At 44.1% G+C, this 18,624-nt stretch overlaps 1 protein-coding gene across 1 annotated transcript in view; it reads left to right on the top strand.

The window, feature by feature from the left end:
- Positions 1-262: 262 nt before the first annotated feature.
- EDARADD (EDAR associated via death domain) overlaps positions 263-18,624 on the top strand; it is a 50,268-nt gene continuing 31,906 nt past the window's right edge. Inside the window, exons 1-4 of the mRNA XM_033099511.1 lie at positions 263-462; positions 9,323-9,381; positions 11,150-11,189; positions 16,465-16,523. Of these exons, the coding sequence (XP_032955402.1) occupies positions 432-462; positions 9,323-9,381; positions 11,150-11,189; positions 16,465-16,523 (189 nt within the window). The 5' untranslated portion in view covers positions 263-431. The remainder of the gene's footprint in view (positions 463-9,322; positions 9,382-11,149; positions 11,190-16,464; positions 16,524-18,624) is intronic.

Below are 18,624 nucleotides of genomic sequence, written 5' to 3'. Positions count from 1 at the left end.
ATTTCTCCGCAGCCCGTCGGGGCAGCCACCGCGCGAGCTCGGGAGACGTACCCTGGGACTGGGCACGAGCTGGAAGGACCGCGGCGCTGGGACGCGGCGGGGCTGGGACGTACCGGACCGGGACCGTCCCCGCGCCCGGCCCCGCCCGCAGCGCTGCAGGAGAGACAGGGGACGCGCAGAGAAGGGGTTTCGGTGGTTGCCGGAGCAGGAAGTGAGCGCGAGGAAGAGCGGGTGGAGAGCTGGGAGGAGGAGGAGAGGAGAAGGAGGAGAGAGAGGAGAAGAGAAGAAGGAGGAGGGAGAGGAGGAGGGGCGCAGGGCCGCGGCGCCTGCTCCGGGCGTTGGCACCACAGGACTTTCCTTCCCCGCGGTGCGCTCCCCTGCTGTCCCGAGGCTGCCAGCCCCGCTCGGGCGCTCGCCTGCCCACCCGCCCCATGGCTTCTCCGGACGACCCTCTACGCGCAGGTAAAGTGGCCCAGGGCCGTGCGCTCACCTGGAGGCGCCCGGGCCACGGCGGGGGGTCGGGGCTGAGCCTCCTGCGACCCTTGTGGGGCGCCCACCCGGGGTCCGCGCGCGGTCCGCAGGGGACAGTGACACGAGGTCCCCCCTCCACACACACACGGCCCTGCCCCCCTCACTCACGTGTACCCCGGACTCGCCTCTGGCTTCCCATTTCCCCAGCGCTTTTGTTCTGGACTCAAGCCGCCAGGTTGGGACAAGTCCCTCCAACCTCTCTGGCGAAAAAGAGCGCGAGGGGTGGATTACCCTTTTCTTTTGGGTTCTCCGTTTCTCCCCCTCACACGCCATCTCATTTCTCCTCTTCTCTCTTCGTTTCACTGTATTAAATGGGTTTGTTCTAAATATCGGCCCTTGAGCTATTTCATAAACTAGTATCACAAACACCAAGGGGCTGGCCCACCTGTGGGACCCCACCTGGAGGGCCTTTGATTACAGTGGCCTCTAGTCCCGTCCTTATTTTAAAACACTGTGTTTGTGCCTGAGGCAGGAATCTAGATTGTTCTCTAATCTCACTTGAATTTAAAATTCTCAGTCTTGACCTTCCAGGAGTTCTTTGTCCTTGCTCTTCCATAACCTGGGCTCTTTCTGCAGCTAATGCTTGTTGAACACACGAATGAATGAATGAATGAATGAATGAATGAATGAATGAATGATTTACACGTGGGACAGGAGGGGTCTTTTTCTAGTTTTGTGGAGGTTGGGAAGGCCGTGGGAAGGGGGGGAGTGGGAGAGGAGCGGGGAGACCAGATACACAGATGCAGAACCGCATATAACTGCTTAGGTAAGCGTGGTTTCTATTTCACTCCTTGGGCTCTGGCAAGGACAGAACTTGAGTGTTCCATCCTTAGTTTGTAGCTTGAGCAGTTGGGAGGAGACATCATCTGGAGATGGGTGAAATGACAGCTACATTGACATTGTGATATGCTCGGTTGGGTGTTTCCTGGACATTTTAAAGGAAGATCTAAACTCTTCAAGTGGGTTATGCTCAACATTTTATGATGGGAGATGGAAACTCCCATCAACACTGTCTTGATGTCCTTCCCCTTCCTCCATACCCATTGTTTGATATAAAGGGAGAAACCCTCCCGCTCTCCGTGCCCACTCTCACCTCTACATGGCTTCTGAGAACCTGACTGAGAACCTGGGTGCAAGAGGTGTTAGGCCAGATTTTACTAACAGTGCTCTCAGGTCTCATTAAATGATGATGGTGAGGGGGATTCATTGAATGGGGATAAACGTAAAATCTGCTCCCCACCCCCTTATCAAAGGTGGTGCTTAATAGTCACACAATGTATAAAAAAATCTCAGTGAGTCAATAGTGTGATGAGGCCACCAGGTTGGCTAATATGACCTTAGATGACAGTGAGAACACTGAGGAATCTAAATTCCAGTGATGGTCTCTGAGTTAGCGTGGCTCAGCCAAATGGGGGCTCCCAACCTGAAACAAAGGGACTTGGAAATCCCAGCGTATGTGTCATGATGAGAGAACTGAAGATCTGACGACAGGAGGATGTCTAAGGAAGGAATGTCTCCTTGACTTTATGGACTAGTGCCTGTAGGTGGAATCTTTTTGGCTCCTACAGAGGGGAGAGGCCTCCTAAGGTAGAGTTCTTGTCAGTTGCAGAGATGTTGAAGAACATATTCAGGCATCTGAAAGACGTCCCTGTATCCATGCCCACTCTGGATTTATCAATAAGATGAGGGTTCCTCCATTAAAAAAAAAAAAGTTTAAAAATGACTTCTCCTTTCTAACATCTCATTTGGTTTCTGTAACCTTCAGGGCACGCCCATCTACCCTTCCATTTCTGTAATGAAGCCACAGATGGTGCCGATACGTGGAACTTGTTAAATGGAATTTTCACTTCTCCAGCCCAGACCAAGTTTCCGTCCTCGCCTGATTTCCTACACATATCTCCCAACTGGTGTTTCACATCCATTCTTGCCTTCCACCAAACTGTTTACCAAAATGTGGCCAGAGTGATCTTCTACAAACAACTCAGACCCTGCCGTTCCTCTGCTTAGAAACCTACAGTGACTTTCCAACAAACCCTCCGTCCTTAAACTGCTTCCGTACTTTGTACACTGCTCTCTACCTCTTCCCTCCACTGACTGGTGCCTTTCTGTCCTGCAGCCACCTTGCTTCAGATGTGCCTTGACACTCGGGTACTTCCGCATCTTTGCAAAGGTCTTTCCTGTTTCCTGAAACGTTCCCTCCACCTGCCTCCGCTCCAGTTACCTCCTGCTCATCCTTCATATTTCATCTCAAAAGTGATGTAGATCAAGCCCCATGTGAGATACTCTGGTGCTCCCTGGAGCTTCCCTTTTAGCACTTGTCACTAGTATGATTATTTCACACCCTCCAACACACACACGCTGCATTAGACTATAAGTTCTTGGACAGAGTGTACTTCTGTTTTGCTCAGCAGATACCTCAAACACCTGCACAGTACCAGCACATAGTAAATGCTGGCTAAATACTTACCGCCTCAGTGAATGAATGAAAAGAGAGGACATCTAAGCATATATGCTTCAAATTGTGGGTAGAAAAAGCTCTTCCCATATTAGCATCTGAGGAACTCATTCTTCAAGTTAGATAATGTGAACTAAGTTTACCTTGTAAAGTTAAAAAAGATGTTTGTATGTCCACATACAAGTAACAAAGGTGTATATGTCATTATTCTGTTACGAGCTTAATTACATAAACACCCTTTACACTAAGAAAATTGATAAGATTGTTGAGGTTACATGTCATACTGGAGGAAAACAGTCATACTGGTTACAGTGTCACTATCTCACTCTGTCTCTACCACCAGTCGGCAATCTAACACGGAGTGAGTCAGAATTGCCCGTCAGATGTGAATAAAATCTGGTTCCTGTTCATACAGATATTAAGACAAAGAGGCTTTGCAAGGCCGGGTTGAGGTGATGGTGCAGTTCCTTGCTTCCTTGCGATGAGCTAAGTCCCACTGCCGACCAGCGCATCAATGATGCCCTCCCTTTGTTCCTAGGGTCTCCTTTGCACCTCACAGCGGGCTTTCTCCCCCGCCCCCCAGCCCTGGTCCTAGAGACCGGCTCAGGACATAGCCCCTTAGGTGGCAACTCAGCTGTCACCACCCCTCACAGCGCTTCTGTGTGCTGAGATGGGTCCGAGGTGCCACGTGCCTTCCTCACAAACCCTAAGAGCACTGGGAGCCGAAACCTGGACTCCAGGGGGAACCACTGCAAGCAACACCCTTGTTTGGAAAGCTGGACCAGCTCTGTCCAGACCCACCAGAGAGTGGTGACTGGTTGTGGTTTTCCTTTGTCCCTCCTCTTCCTTCTCTCCTCCCCTCCCTGGGGGTTTTTCCAATGCCCACTTCATTTCTTTTCCTTTCTTTTAATGCCTCTGTCTTGTCAGTTTCCTCCTCTCTACGCGTACTGGAACCTCCTCCTTCGTCCTTTTGTTCCCTCCTCCTCCCTTTCGTTTGTCCCTCTTCAGTTCCCCTCTGTAGGCACGGAGGGCCAGACTGACATGATTGACACACAGATGCTAGGAGCGCCCTTCCTTGATCCCTGGTTTTTTCTCAGCCTGTTCAGCCACTGCTCTGAGGTCTGAGGGTGACAGAGAGGAAGATAAATTAAACGGGGTCAGCAACACCCACAGCGGTTCTGAGAGCTTTGTCATCCTGAATCCAGTTAGCTCTCTGTGTCCTTGTAATCACTAATGCAAACAGCTGTAGGTCAGAAGAAAAGCTCTGCTACAAAAAATAATAACAAATGAAAAGAAATTAACTCTGAAATCACAAGTTCAGAGAATTGCCTTTAATTATTCACTAGAAAGCACTACAGTCCCCACCCTTTTGGCTCATGACGCTGGGAATTTGGGAAGCTCTGACTCACTTCCCTCTTTGTGTTCTCTGGAAAGACATCCTTAGAGCAGATCTTTGAACTTCCTTGGAGAAACTGTCTCTAGGAACTATTGGCCCTTATCTAACGGGACTAATAAGGGCGATGTCAGAACGTGACGCTACGGCAATGGGGCCACTCACCAGTGTCTGTGTTGGGCAAAGTGCCTCCTGCAGAGGCCGCTGGGTGCGGCGCCCAGTTTCCAGGGTCCGGAGATTCTGGATCCCTAGATGATGGGATCTGGTCTTTGGATGGACGATGAGTAGATGAGATTCTGGATGTAGAGTCGATGCTGAAATGATCTGGGGGGATGTTGGGTGAATGTATTGTGCACGTGGGAAGTACGTGAATTTGGGGGGGCCAGAGAGTGGACTATTATGGGTTGAACTGTGTCCTCCCCCCAAATGTTGTTGCATCCCAGTCCCCAATACCTTAGAACATGACCTTATTTAGAAATAGGGTCTTTACATATGTAATCATATTAAAATGAGGTCATTAGAGTGGGTTCTAATCCAGTATGAGTGGTACCCTTATAAAAAAGGGAAATTTGGATGCAGAGATTCTCCCCAGAAGAGCCAGTCAGGTGGTCAGTGCATGAACCCCTTCTAAAACCCTGAAGGTGGAAAACGGGCATTTTGAAAGCAGGAAGTCCCAGATCCAAATTCTGGCTCTTCACTACCCTGTGACCTTCGGTATTCAATATGTAAAAGGTGGGGGACACTTCTACCTTTCTCAGGGTTACTGAAAGGATGAGCTGAGACTGTGTGCAAACCATGCAGCACAGGTGGGCTGCAGGTAAGTGGGAGGCTCTAGTTGTCACTGATGAGGTTTGGGTATTTGAGTGGGTGATGAGTAAGTTCACAAACGGGGCTTCCTATGTCATAGTAACCTTTTGCCTGAAGGTGCCCTCTTACCCACAGGGCCACTACTTGTCACCACTCCTGGGCTTTTAAAGCTGGAAGGGCACTTGGGGGCTCTCTCTTCACCCAAAATATTAGAGATGAGGTACTTGTCCAGAGTAACAAATAACTGTGCCGCCCGCCTCCTTGCTCTCACCCGAGGGCTCTGAGAGCCAGGCCAGGTGTTCTCTTCAGGGCATCCGTTCTCCACTGGTTTCTCTCAGGCCTTTGGAGAAAGTCCCCAGGAGATGCTCATGTGAATGAAACATCATTCTCACCGCCATCAATGAGATCCCTCTCGTCAGTTGCCAGCTGACCTGATCTATGCCTTGTTTATTTCCTTATTTTTTTCTTTATTCACACAGCCATTTGGGTCTATTTCTAGATTCTCTATTCTGATTACTTAATTTATGCGAGCATCAAACTTTTAATTACTGTAGCTTATTTTTGAGAATTTTCTTCATTTATTTTGATTTTTTTAATAAACTAAGAACCTTGTCTCTCTCTACTCCCACCATAAAAATCCATGCATGTATGTATGTATCTGGCACTTATATAGTTCTTACCAGGCACAGTTGTGAACATGTTAAATTTACAAGCTGGTGTAAAAAGACACCTTTATAATTTTTACTCTGGTAACCAAGAATCGGTATGTCTTTCCATTTTTTTTTTTTTTTTTTTTTTGCATGTCAGTGATGCTCTGAAGAAAACTGCCATTACGCTGCATCAGTATTTTCTATTGCTTCCGGAAGACCTCAACCTACTATGAGTTTTAGCTCCATAAATCAATTTTCCCAGGACCTGATAATCTCTGGGTTTGGGGTTTTTTTCCTTTTTACCTTTTGACCCTCTTGTTTAGAGTGACCCGTCCAGGGGAGTGGAGGCAGCTGAGGGACAAAACATTGCCTGAGACAGTAGAGCTGTAGCCAGGAGCTGGAGGAAGGTCCCCGCAGTGGTGGAGAGGGTGGGGGGAGGGGTGGGATGCTGGTCTTGCCACCACGGAGCTTGTATGGTATCCTTTCCGTTTCAGCTCCTCTGTCTCATCTGATACCAGAGCCTTGTCTGAGGGCTCAGCCTATTACCTGGGCCCGTCAAAATAAAAAAAAACTTTTAAAGCTTCTAAGTAAGCTATTAGGTTTTATACTTAATAAAATTGTGAACATGCAGCTCCAAGAACTCTCAGGAATGCCTTAGGACAACTTCCTACTTCTAGACCGGTCTCACATAACCAGGATCAGCCCTTCCCCAGGCTGCTTAGGCGCACAGCTGCCTGGGTCTTGAGCAGTTTGGCGAGAACACGCGTGGAGGAAGTAACATCCACAGCCTGATCCACGGCAGAGGCTGATCCAGTCACAGCCACTGCAATCAAAATAGTAGAAGGGCCGGAAGTGCCTCTGATACCTGAACGCGCTGCCGTTCCTCATTACGCTCTCACTTTGCCGTCATGCTTCAGGAAACCTGAATTCTGCGTGCCCTTTCCAACTGCAGCTCCCTTTACTCTCGGAGATTTCAGACCAAAGCCAGAGACCCGGTACCTCCAAACCCTGTTGTCCGCCTGTGTCTTCCTGTTCCCCTCGGAACCCTCTGAGACACACTCAACGAGGGCCCAGAGCTGGGTCAGCTCCGGGGGGGATCGTAAGTTCATCCTGCCTGGTGGTTCCCAACGTAAAGGTGATCAGCTGAGTGTGGGCACCAGAGACCAGGGTCCCTCGTGCTATGACAGGAAGCTGCTAAGACTTACGTGAGTCATCCAAGGTCACACCGCAAGACTTGTCCGAGGCCAGACCACTAGCTCTCAGTGGCATGCAGTGAGGACACAGGCCAGTGTTCCTTTCTGGTAACTGCCTTATTTCCATCCTCTCTGCTCCCTTTGGTGGTGTTCTGCTTTTCCCAGCCACCTCCTCCATTTTCCTCCCCTCTGTCTTTTTCTCTTTCCTTCCCCTCTTACTAATTTGTCTGTAGGAAGCAGGACTAACTTGTCCTGGACCCACTGCGCATATCTGCCCAGGATGCTGTCAGGGTCATTTAGAAACACCCCACCCCTCCTGCACCCCAGGACTCCAGTGCTTCTTAGCCCATTGACGTGAAATTCCATTGTTGATACCTGTTACAATACTACTCCCCCTGGGGGGCTAATGTTTTAAAGTGTTACCATCCAGGTACACTTTAGTGAAAATGAAATTGTTGACATGAGGCTGTGACAGGAGGAGGGAAGAAGGGACCTGAGGCTACTTAGTGGTAGCTTCCACCACCCTCTGTCCAGCCAGGAACCAGAATGTGAGAAGTAGGGAAAGGAAAGATTAGAAAACCAAATGCAGGTATGTCTGGCTAATGTGTCACGTTCTTTCTCATCTCTAGGCCTTTGCCCATGCTGTTCCTTCTGCCTAGAATGCTTTTCCCTCCCCAACCCCTTCTCCTGGCTAGCTTCAACTCCTCCGTCCAGACTCAGATATGAATTCCTAGGCAGGCTCTCCTGCACGCCCCTCTGCTCCCCACCGTGCACCCCAGGCTGGGCACGCGCTCTTCCTGTGTGTTTCCACATCGTTAACCCGAAGTGCTCTGTGTTATAAGTGCCTGTTACTCGGACAGCAGGCATCCCATAAACTCAGGGTGGATTTAGCAACACAATTTGTTCTTATTTTCTTTATGTTGATTTAAATCCGAATCTTAGTCTATATCCCACTGGGCTGGCAGGAAATTCCATTTCAGTACAACGGGGCCCCTGGCCCCCTCCTTGGGGTCACACAGGAATCTGAGAGGATGATGTCGTGCTTGGAATATGAGGGGGAAGCCCTGAATTTTTAGTGCGTTGGCGTGGGAATCAATGTTCTCCTTGTCCAAGCCTGAGGCGACCCTTGAGATCCCGCAGTCCCCTGTTTCTGTACCAGGCACAAATCGTGGGTCTTCTTGCTGGGGCTGGGACCCTGGGACCCAGGGGTTACCCCTTCTGTGTGTTCCCTGATGTGGTCTTGCCACCTGGGCTCTGCCAGAGACCCCCTCACAGAGCTGCAGACATCTGTCCCTGCTCTTGGGAGGACTCTGGCAAAGCTCTGCCTACGTGTTCTACTCCTCTGGCCACCTCCTTTAACCTCTCCAGTGACTGTAGGGCGCCCTAAAACAAACAGAAGTGTTCCCTTCACACCACGTTTTCTTCAGGCATTGCAACGAGCTGTGGGAAGCCTCAGAGGGAAACCTCCGGGAAGACAAATGATCCCCACAAACTGTCCTTCCACGCTTGTTTGGATCCCAGAGGCGGTGCCAGGCCCCAGGGCCTGGCCCACAGCTTGTACTTACGGAGGAAGTTGGACTTTGACTAGCCCAAGGCTGCCCCCTAGGGTTTTGCTGGTCACACACTGCAAAGCTAGAGGATTTCACTCAAATACATATTATTTATTAAGAAAGCTTTCTGGCAGGTGTTTTGTAAAGGTAGCCGGTTCCTTTTTGTATATTTTCTCATTAAATTCTTGAAATGCAGCAAGTGATAAAACATAAGCAAAATACTGAGAAATCAAAAACCACTTTTGGTTTGATAAAGATTCTGTGGGGTATTTTTGACCTTGGTAATTCACACGAACTACATCCAGACGCTTAGTATTTTAAAATGATAAAAATGAATCGCCGGAGAGTAGGAAATAAGGAAAGAAGCAGAAGTCAGAATTATTAACAAGTCATTCCTGCTTGAAGTTATAATCAGATCCAATATGCAAAAGTGTTATTAATATCATATCTGCATAACTTGTGGTTATTTGTAACTCTGGGTATTTGTTGATATTTATAAGTAAACTGTTTCAAAATATGTGTTTTTTTTAAAAATAAAGTTTATTTGTCTTAATCTCTTTCTTGATACAGTTTAAACCCATCCCTTTTCATTTTGTCTACATTAACCATTGAAAGTAAGTAAGCCTGGCAATGGTAGCTTACATCTACTTGAAGACAATAATCAAAGGATACATTTATACTTCTAAATTAAAGGAAATGCTCTCTATTTGTGTTTTTGTTTTGTGTTATTTTGTTTTTTACAGATCACATGGCGAAGGAGCCAGTGGAAGACACAGACCCTAGCACTTTATCCTTCAACGTGGTAAGTTACAAATTCTACACTAATGGCGATGACTTCTTGTTTTTCCTTTTTTCCCCATTGATATTTCTTTACATTTTTTATTACTCAGTATTTCCACAAAGATCAGAAACCCCAAAATGAAAATTTCCCAAGATAAGTTTTGTTTTTTGTTTTCTTTTTAAATTATCATGGTAAGATCTGTGGCATAATAAATTTTGGGTTTCTCCAGTCTAAAAGTGCTATTAGACTCTGTTCCTGTTTTGTTCATACCAGAATTGATCTTCTCAGATTATGTGAGATCTTGGTCTACTTGTCTACCTTTAATATTACCTATGTTCAATCACCCCCTCTTTAAAATTCAAAATTCAAAATATCTAACTTGACAACCAAGGAAAAAATAGGACTGCCTAATAATGGTAACTGAGTGCTGCCTGTATGCCAGGTGGGTACACTCTGTTGATTTACTGGTCACGGTGTTGAATCCCCACCCTATAAGGTGGGCACTGCCCATTTTCCAGATGAAAAGCTGAGGCATATGGGGTGAGGTCAGTTGCCCCACTTGGAGCAGCCAGGTGGGATTTAAACCCGGCAGCTGACTTCAGATGCCCACCCCACCCTCCTGTAACCCCTCTGGCATGTCTGCTTCTTTCAGCTTGACCAAAAAGTTTTCTCACACATTGTTCTTCACCCTCCACTGAACCTATGAGACAGTGGGGCAGGCATTTTTATTCCCATTCTACAGATGAAGAAATGGAAGCTAACTGACTTGTATGAAATTACCATGCTCTCCTGTGCGGTACTGCCTCTTGCTTAGGACTAAATCTGTGCCTCTCACAAAATTCCAGGTGTTACTGTACATACAGTGTGAGACACATTCCTTTTATCAAAGTGTTTGGAGGATCTGATCTACTGAATCATGAAAAATTCTGAGAACTTATTTAGCTAAATGACCTCAAATACATTTAACATTATTAAATTCGATGTCTTTAAGTCTTTGGTGATTCACGAGACTCCTCAGTGTCTTGAAGACCCGAGGTATTTATTTTCATGGCTGTAAGTTAACCACTGCAGAGTATAAGTGATTTGAAAATAAGACCTAACTGGAAAATAAGCCCTACCATGATTTTTCCGGATGCTCGTAATATAAAATAAAACCCTAATGCGTCTTTTGGAGCAAAAATTAATATAAGACCCGGTCTTATTTTTGGGGAAATACAGTAGGGCTTATTTTATATTATGAGCATCCTGAAAAATCATGCTAGGGTTATTTTCTGGTTAGGTCCTATTTTCGGGGAAACACGGTAGGATGGTTAACTTTTATATCCAGCCTAGTCAACCAAGGACAGAGGTCTACAACAGTGAGTACTGCCCAGAACACATGCTTGTTGGCCCAAACGGACATCACAGAAATGGTGAGACAAAATGGTTCTGTCCCTATAATTCATGAAAACAAATGCACCTCAATTTTAAACTGTAGGCAATACACAGGAGGATTGCACTGCCGATAAGAGAGGAAGTGTGGTTTCATGGTCACAGCTGAGGAAATTAGGAAGGCTTATTCTGTTTCATTGTCCAACATCAACTTCTCATCAACATTGATTTTGTTTCTGTAAAACTGAGAATACAAACAAGCTTATGGGTCAGCCCTAATTATAAGTCCAAGGCGAAAAACTTGCAAGGTTTTAAATTAAAAGCATGACTTTCCCAAGACAAAGCTTTCTTTTCACTTTGATCGTATAATTGACTGTGGTATTTAAAAATAACTTTCCTCTTTTGTTGTTTTCTACAGTCAGACAAATATCCCATTCAAGATACGGGACTCCCTAAAGGTATGTACAGTTAATATAACTACTTGAACTTGCGATTATTTTAATATCTCGAACAAAGCACTAGTCAAAGTAATTCTGCATTATTTAAAATTGTAAAACAGAAACATATTGGTCATTTAGTTCACGATATTTTAATGATTATCTCAGGCATGAATTTTCTTTTTAAAATCTAGAAATTATTTTATAACCATCAAGCTTCAAATTCCTGTGTTGTTTTTAACATGCATATGCTGAAGACACCCAGGACTCTGGACTGCAAGAAGCCTAACGCAAGTTAGTTTAAAAAAGTGGTGAGGGATTCTCTGGCCCTAGCCCTTTGCCTGCTGCTGGGCCCACATGTTTGAAGGGCAGCTCCAGATAAGGCTCCGTCCCGCCCTCTTTCAGAGCTCTGTTTTCTGTGGTGGCTGCGTTCTCAGCAGAATTTCCCCACAGGTGGGAAGGATGGTCCCCACACCTTTAGCTTCACTTGGTACTGCTCAAAATGGGAGAGAGAGAGGGAGACTTTCCCACAGCACCCATAGCACAATTTTAGGGACGGTTGTAATCTGAGTGGTTTGGCCACGTGGCCGTTGCTGAATCAGTTGTGGTCACCAGGACGCTGGAGGACTTTGGCCAGGTATGAGCTTTGAGGTTGGGGTAGGGGGACCTGCAGTCATTTCCACCCAAACCACAGAAAAGCAGGTTCTGCTACCAAAGGGCAAAAAGGGCTCTTTCTTAACCCTTAGATGGATGTATGGACCTGCTGCAGACCGTGAGGTGGCCAGGCCTTTACCTGTCCTAGTCCCCCTGCCAGACAGTTTGTGGGACTGCGGCCATCAGCTATCGTGTAGGCGTAGGCGAGGCTGCTTGTTGTCATGCTGGAGCGTGTTTACCTTGCGCTCTGCTGACAACCAGGGAGGAAGGGGAAGGTGGGGGTTGGGGAAAGGAGGGGGAGGAACATTCAGATCTGACCAACTTCCGAATGGGCACCCCCCCACACCCCTCACTTCCTGCAGAGGGAGGACTTCCCAGCTCGCATTATGTGGGTTTCCCGGCAGTACCTGTGGTAATGGGTATTATAGGGTCACTGCCTGGAGGTGGGCGAGAGCTCCTGCCAGGGCCCACCTGTGGTTAAGCCTGGGTGCTGCTACCAAGTCTCCCCTCTCTTCATTCCCTACTCACCAGACTCCCCCCTGCTCCCTGAAATGAGAGTTCATTCTTTTGTCTCCTACTGCACATGTCCCAGGAATGGCAGTGGTATAGGGAAGACCAGGTGTGAGCCCCAATCCTGGCCTTGAGGGGAGGTTTCTGGCCAGCTCACTGCCCTTTCCCCTCTCCCTGAATGACTCCTGAGCGCCCTGAATCCCCCAACGTGTGGTTCTCTAGTTCAGCAGGAAAGTGGAGGGTGTGAGCCTGGCAGCCAGGCACAGAGGGGAGGCAGTCTTGGCTGGCAACAGAAGATATCAGTGTGCGGTGATGCATCATCCAGGGAGCTTGTTTAAAATGCAGATTCTGGACAACGGGTCTGGCCAGGGAACCGGAATTTTAATGCTTCTCTCAGTGGTTGAGACACAAACCTCACTTTGAGAGTCAGCCTAAGAAGCTTCGGGAACTTCGTGTGTCCGCCAGGCCAGTGAGGTATGTGGAAGAGAAAGCCCCACTCAGCCACACCGGCTCTGGGTGGACTCAGCAGCGACTTCAGGTCCCAGGTGTCAGTCTCCTGTTTGCCACGCGGGAACGACACGTCAGCATCCACCTCCCAGGGAGCTTGTGAGAATTTAATGGACCGAGCCTGGGACACTGTCAGACGGCTGGAGGGAACTATGAAAAATCAGGGCCGAGGACTGTCAAAAGCTTTCAGAGCGGAGTGGCAAAAGTGGGACTATTTTAGACAAAGACTGAGTTGCAGTGACTCTGGGAATGCAATGTCATGGTTTGATCTGTCTAAAGATCTTTCTTATTTTTTATCACTCTTTCACATGACTTCCTGTTTTCAAAGAAAAAGATTATTGCTTAACAACCTGATACTTTAGTAACTGTACGATTGGGGTTCTCCTAGAACTTGAGTTTCACAAAACCTTAATTAAAATGGTGATGAGTTGACAAGTAACAATGGCTGTGAAAACCGTACACTAAATCTTTCCTCTGTCCTTATTCATGGGGAATGGCATTATGAAGCATGGAATGTTTTATCTTCAAGGAAGTACATCATCTTCTATGTAACCAACCATGTCCAGACATTTAAATAGGTACTCCAACATTTCCATTCAATAATATAACAATTTAGTGTCCGCTAGTATTTTTTTTTAACATACCATAATGGACCCAATATCATCATTAAATGTTTATGGTAATTTTCTCATTGAAGTTGTTTTTAGGGGAAAAGACCTATCTGAATCAGTGAACAGACTAATTTATAGATTTAGAAGTAAATGTCATCTAATTTTATTAAGTACAAACTGAGACTGACATTTAAGTGAATTTTAGAGGAGCTTATAGATGAGTCATTTGCAATTAGCTTGAGCAGTTTCCATTTGGTTAAAAAGTACTCAACATGTATTTTCTTAAGCAGATTAAGCATGTTTCACAAACTCTTTATTATGCCTCTGTATAACATTCCTACTTTATTCATGGACAGGAGAAAGCTAATTCCTTAAAGCCGTCCAAACCAGAGTGGTTTTGAATAATGTGGTTTTACCATAAATCAGCTGTGGAACTCTAGTGTAATTTCAGTGATCAGCATGTTTTTGAGGTGAAAAATGTTATTCTACCTGTTTCTCATTGGGCACAAGTGCGTAGCTTCCGCCTCCCGTGATTTTAGAGACCTCAGAGGGTTCATTCTGTCCGGACTCTTTTATGGTAGGGATTCTGTGACAGCCCACAGCCACTGAACTCAGGACTAATTTAAGGTTGGACAGAATTCCTGATGTTTCGTAGAAGACGCCCGCTTGGGTGTTCTGAAGGGAATGTGACTCTTCACATTTTGAGGAAAAATATCTTTGGGAAAAGAATTCTGAATTTTGAGACTCTATTCATAGTGAGGGGACATTGCACATGAATACATCATAAATCAATTAAGATTTTATCACCTTCATTTTTTCTGGTGTGAATGCTCTTTTAGTGTTCAAAAATTTTTATAGTGAATTTAAAGTTAAAAGAGAACTAGAGTAGACTGATACTATTGTTAATAATTTTGAGGAATTTGAACTTAAGCATAAATGATCTTTGGGGTGCATTATAGAACAATTTGTTAACTAAACGTAGAAGTGGTAGTTCTTCAAGTTGTCATAACAATTTGAAAAAGTTAGTAGAAAATAAACAAGTACCAAGGAAGTCACTGAAATAATTCAGAAGTAAAAATGTCTGCCCTAAAATTAGCAAGCTGATATGCTGTGTTTTATATGATTTCTCACCTCGCAGATTGGCAGTCTTTTGTTAATAGGTTTTCTTGTTCAAACACGAAATCGAACACCCTACCACCTGCATGGTTTGCTGTATGTGCGGGTCCTGCTCATTCTATAAGTACACTGCCTCCCACCGACCTTGACAGACTCTCTTGCGAATCTCCTGTTATAATAAATCAAAACTCAACCCCCTCCCCCAAATGATAACATGAATACAAAGGTGACCATTCTGCAAAACTTGTTTTCTTTTATGGAGGGCAGAAGGGAGGTGACCACAAGAGTGTTTGGAGTGCCACATAAGAAAAATTGCTATTTCAAATCAAGTTATCCTTGTATTGGGGGAAAAAAACTCACTCTTACAAAAATGCTGGGTTGACCATTATGACGCTAGCCATTGTGAGAAGAAGTATGGCTGAAATTACAGGTCCGTTACTTTCTGCTGTGAAGAGTCACACATTAGTCTGCACCAGAGTCTGTGGAGTGCTTGTTGGATGTCAGATTTCTGGGGGCCCTGAGATTCCAGTTAAGGAGTCTGCGGTGGAGCCTAGGAATCTGCATTGTTAATAAGCAGCCTACGTGACTCAGAAGCGAGAGCTGAGGACTGGATCTTAAGAACACACGCATAGGCTAGGTCTCTACTGCTCTAGCTGGAAAAGATGTCACATAGAATTTCAGTAAAAGACCATGCTGTTAGTTTAAATTTTTCAGATAATACTATTAAGGAAAAAATGTCTTTTACTCTGGTCGTAATTGTGCTGGAGGCAATGAATATAGCCCCTGATTTGAACAAATTAGCCACCCAGCACACAATAGGTGAAGGAATGTAACAAACGTAAAAAATGAAGAGATAAATCAATCTTTCACTTGTTCTTATCTTTTGAACCCCGAGTTAAATTATTCTCTATCTAAGGCTTTACAACTCTAAAAATTTACGTGAATGAAACATTTCTTTCATAGCATACTATATTTCTGTGACCTTTTAAGTTTAGAGTGTGATGTTGAATTGTGTGGTTAAAGATCAAAATCTAATGGAACAAAATCAGTGTTTAACACATTTGTATAACTTTCACCACACATTGGGGAGCTAAGTTACAACATGTAAGACAACGTGAGGGTGAAGTTCATTCACAACAGTGAATTTTGAAAGGTGTTAAACATTTCACATGCATGTCATGCTCCTTTGACCTCCCTGGCAATCCCCACTTTCATAAGAGAACTGACATGGTTTGCGTTTGACTTTTGGGAGGGTGAACTAGCAAGACAAGTATATCCCCACTCTGCTGTCTGAACGGCTTAGTCAAATGTCAGACAAGTGATTGACACAGTGGAATTGGATGTCAGGTCAATCAGGGAGTGTGTTTTGAGTGCCTCTTATTCACCCCATTGGTGAGAGAGGGATCCTGCCTTGGGGTGGGGATGGTCAAACACACTACACCTGACACTGGATGGATGACATCCACAGCCATTCATAAGTCACATATGCTCACAGCCTAGAGGAGGCAGACACAGCCCACCACGCAGGGCCTCACCGGGGCTCCCTTGGGGAACAGAGTGAACAGCCAGGCACTGCTGGAGGCAGGCCTTGTAGTAACAAGAGGGTGTGGTGGCCCCTGGTCCCTGATGGAGGATGAGATGGGCTTGTCTGATTAATTCTGTGGGCTGGCAGGGAACGGAAGCCCACCAGGCAGGGTTAAGCACGGACTGTGCTGGTCCCCTTGGTAAGGCATGTTGTTTAGTGAGGGGGACTTCTCTGTGGAACAGAGTACCATTTGAGACTCTCCTGATTTTACCAGGTGGCAAGGCAGCATGTCATATGGAGTCTTAATTTCAGCCTTTCACCACAGAGTGTGTGCTTTCTTTATCAAGCTTCTGTTTTTTTTTTTTTTTCCTAGCTGAGGAGTGTAATCCAATTACTTTGAACTGCCCAACAAATTCTGATGTGCAACATCAGGTAAGAATAATTTCAGTTATATTTCTACCGTTAAGCACATGCTAATACAACTAGAATTATTTTTATTTTTATGAATTATCTTCTAGAGCTTTAAAAATAAAGAAAGAAGAACAGGATTTTTAGATAATAAAATAAGTTTGGAAGTGATCTTTCAGAATCCCAGTAATGTAGCATATCCATAGAACTTCTGCTACTTCTAGTAACTGGAAGCTTGCGTCTACTCTATGAAATAAATATTTATTTGTATGCTAAAAACAGACAATGTCAGTGATTTAGAGAGGAGAGTTGCTTTCTTTCCCATGTAGTTGGTTTGTTGTAGTTGGGAACTTTTTATTAAGCTGCAACAAAACTAAATAGTCTAATGACATTTGTGTAATGTTTTATAGAACTTTTTTCAGATATCAGAAGTCAAACTTTAACATATTATTTTCACTGTCTTTTCCCAAAAAGCAAATACGTTTATTGTTTTCTGGTTATACGAGAATGGTTGTTATTTTAAACTTCAGATAGGACAAAAATGTACAAAAAAAAAAAAAAGAGAATTGCCTATCATTTCACTGTTCATCTTTTGAGGTACATTCTTCCAGAAACTTCCTTGGGTTGCCACGTGCTTCAGTTACATCTTGTATTATCCTATCCATCTTGTTCACTCACTCAAAGCTCATTAGAAAATTACACAATACCTTACATCTGCTAAACTATATTTAGAGTATTAAATGTCTCAAAAAGCATAACTTGCCTTAAGTTGAGTCCTGCTCCTTCCATAACACCAGGTTAATTTTTAACAAGACAAATTTGAAGTTTTGTTTAATCTTGCTTTGAAAACATCAGTCTTAATAAATCATTACTAATGATATTCTTGGATAGCTAAATCACTTTTGTAATAAAGCAAAGTTATATAATACAGTTGATAAAACAAGCAATTTTAGTTATAAACATTTTAATTGAAAGTTGTCACTGGTGCTACTTCAACTTTGATTAGGAGGTCTTCAGTCATCCATTGTGGATATCATATTCTTCTTTGTTAATCCTGATACTCAGCATTTTCCCTGGAATTACAATCTAGTGATTGACTTTGATACTGATTGAATTTCAACTATTTTAGTAAACTTAATATATACATTTTTTTCTTGTAATTCTTAATTTGTTTAACAAAGTTTTGCTCCTCACATTTTTTTGTGACGTGTTATAGACTCCGTTAAAGATACAAGAATGCTATATTGTTTACTTTGCTTTTTGGGATTTTCCAAAACTGTTTAAGATTAGGTACAGAATATACATTAGGACACTCTTCAGTGTCTTTTCTAATTTTAGTGTTAAAGTTCTGTCTATGTGAAGCAAAGACTATCATCCTAACAGATGGAAATATACTTATCAACTAAAAAAGGGAGGAAAACACCCATTTGAGGTGTGTGTTTTTTTTTAATTTTTGTTTTAAAACAGAGTGTCTTACATTCTTATAAAAAGTAGACAGGTGCCTAGCTATTTCAGTTGGTTATTTCTTTGTATAATCTATAGGATTTGTTCTAACTGCAAGATATTCAACAGAAAGATTCTTTGAAACCAACTTGGCAGTTAGAACAAAGAAAACTCACCAGGGGAGAAACGTTTAAAAAAACAAAACAAAACAAAACAAAACTCATACTCCATTTTCTATAGCTCACACATTAAAAGTAAGCTGAAGACATGTCATTTAGAATATTTCATATTTGCTCTTTTAGTGATTTTTAGAACTTGAAAACTAAAATCCACTTCTATGAGCACTTAATTTTAGCTGCCTTGTTTGAGTGATACAAAGGAAGAACATTGTGGTATCTAGGGTTCAAAAATTAAAGTCTGACATCTCAGACAAAATTTCATAAAGAACCCTTTACTTTTAGTAATTTAAAATCAATACCCCATCTCCTAGGGCTATCCTGCTCCTTTAATTTATTACAACCTCTATCAAATAATTAAGTTTTCGCTACTTTAACTACATGTACAAATATATGGCTAACAATAGTAAAGCAACCTTTGTTCTAGTTTGTAGCCAAGAATCCATTCCAAGTGGGACTGAAGTTATAAGAAAAATAGTAAATATTAGGATGCTAAGTTGGAGTTA

Source organism: Rhinolophus ferrumequinum, chromosome 27 (genome assembly GCF_004115265.2).
Source record: "Rhinolophus ferrumequinum isolate MPI-CBG mRhiFer1 chromosome 27, mRhiFer1_v1.p, whole genome shotgun sequence".
Classification (NCBI taxonomy): Eukaryota; Metazoa; Chordata; class Mammalia; order Chiroptera; family Rhinolophidae; genus Rhinolophus; species Rhinolophus ferrumequinum.
Note: the sequence above shows the minus strand (reverse complement) of the source record. Positions and strands in the feature narration are given on the sequence as shown.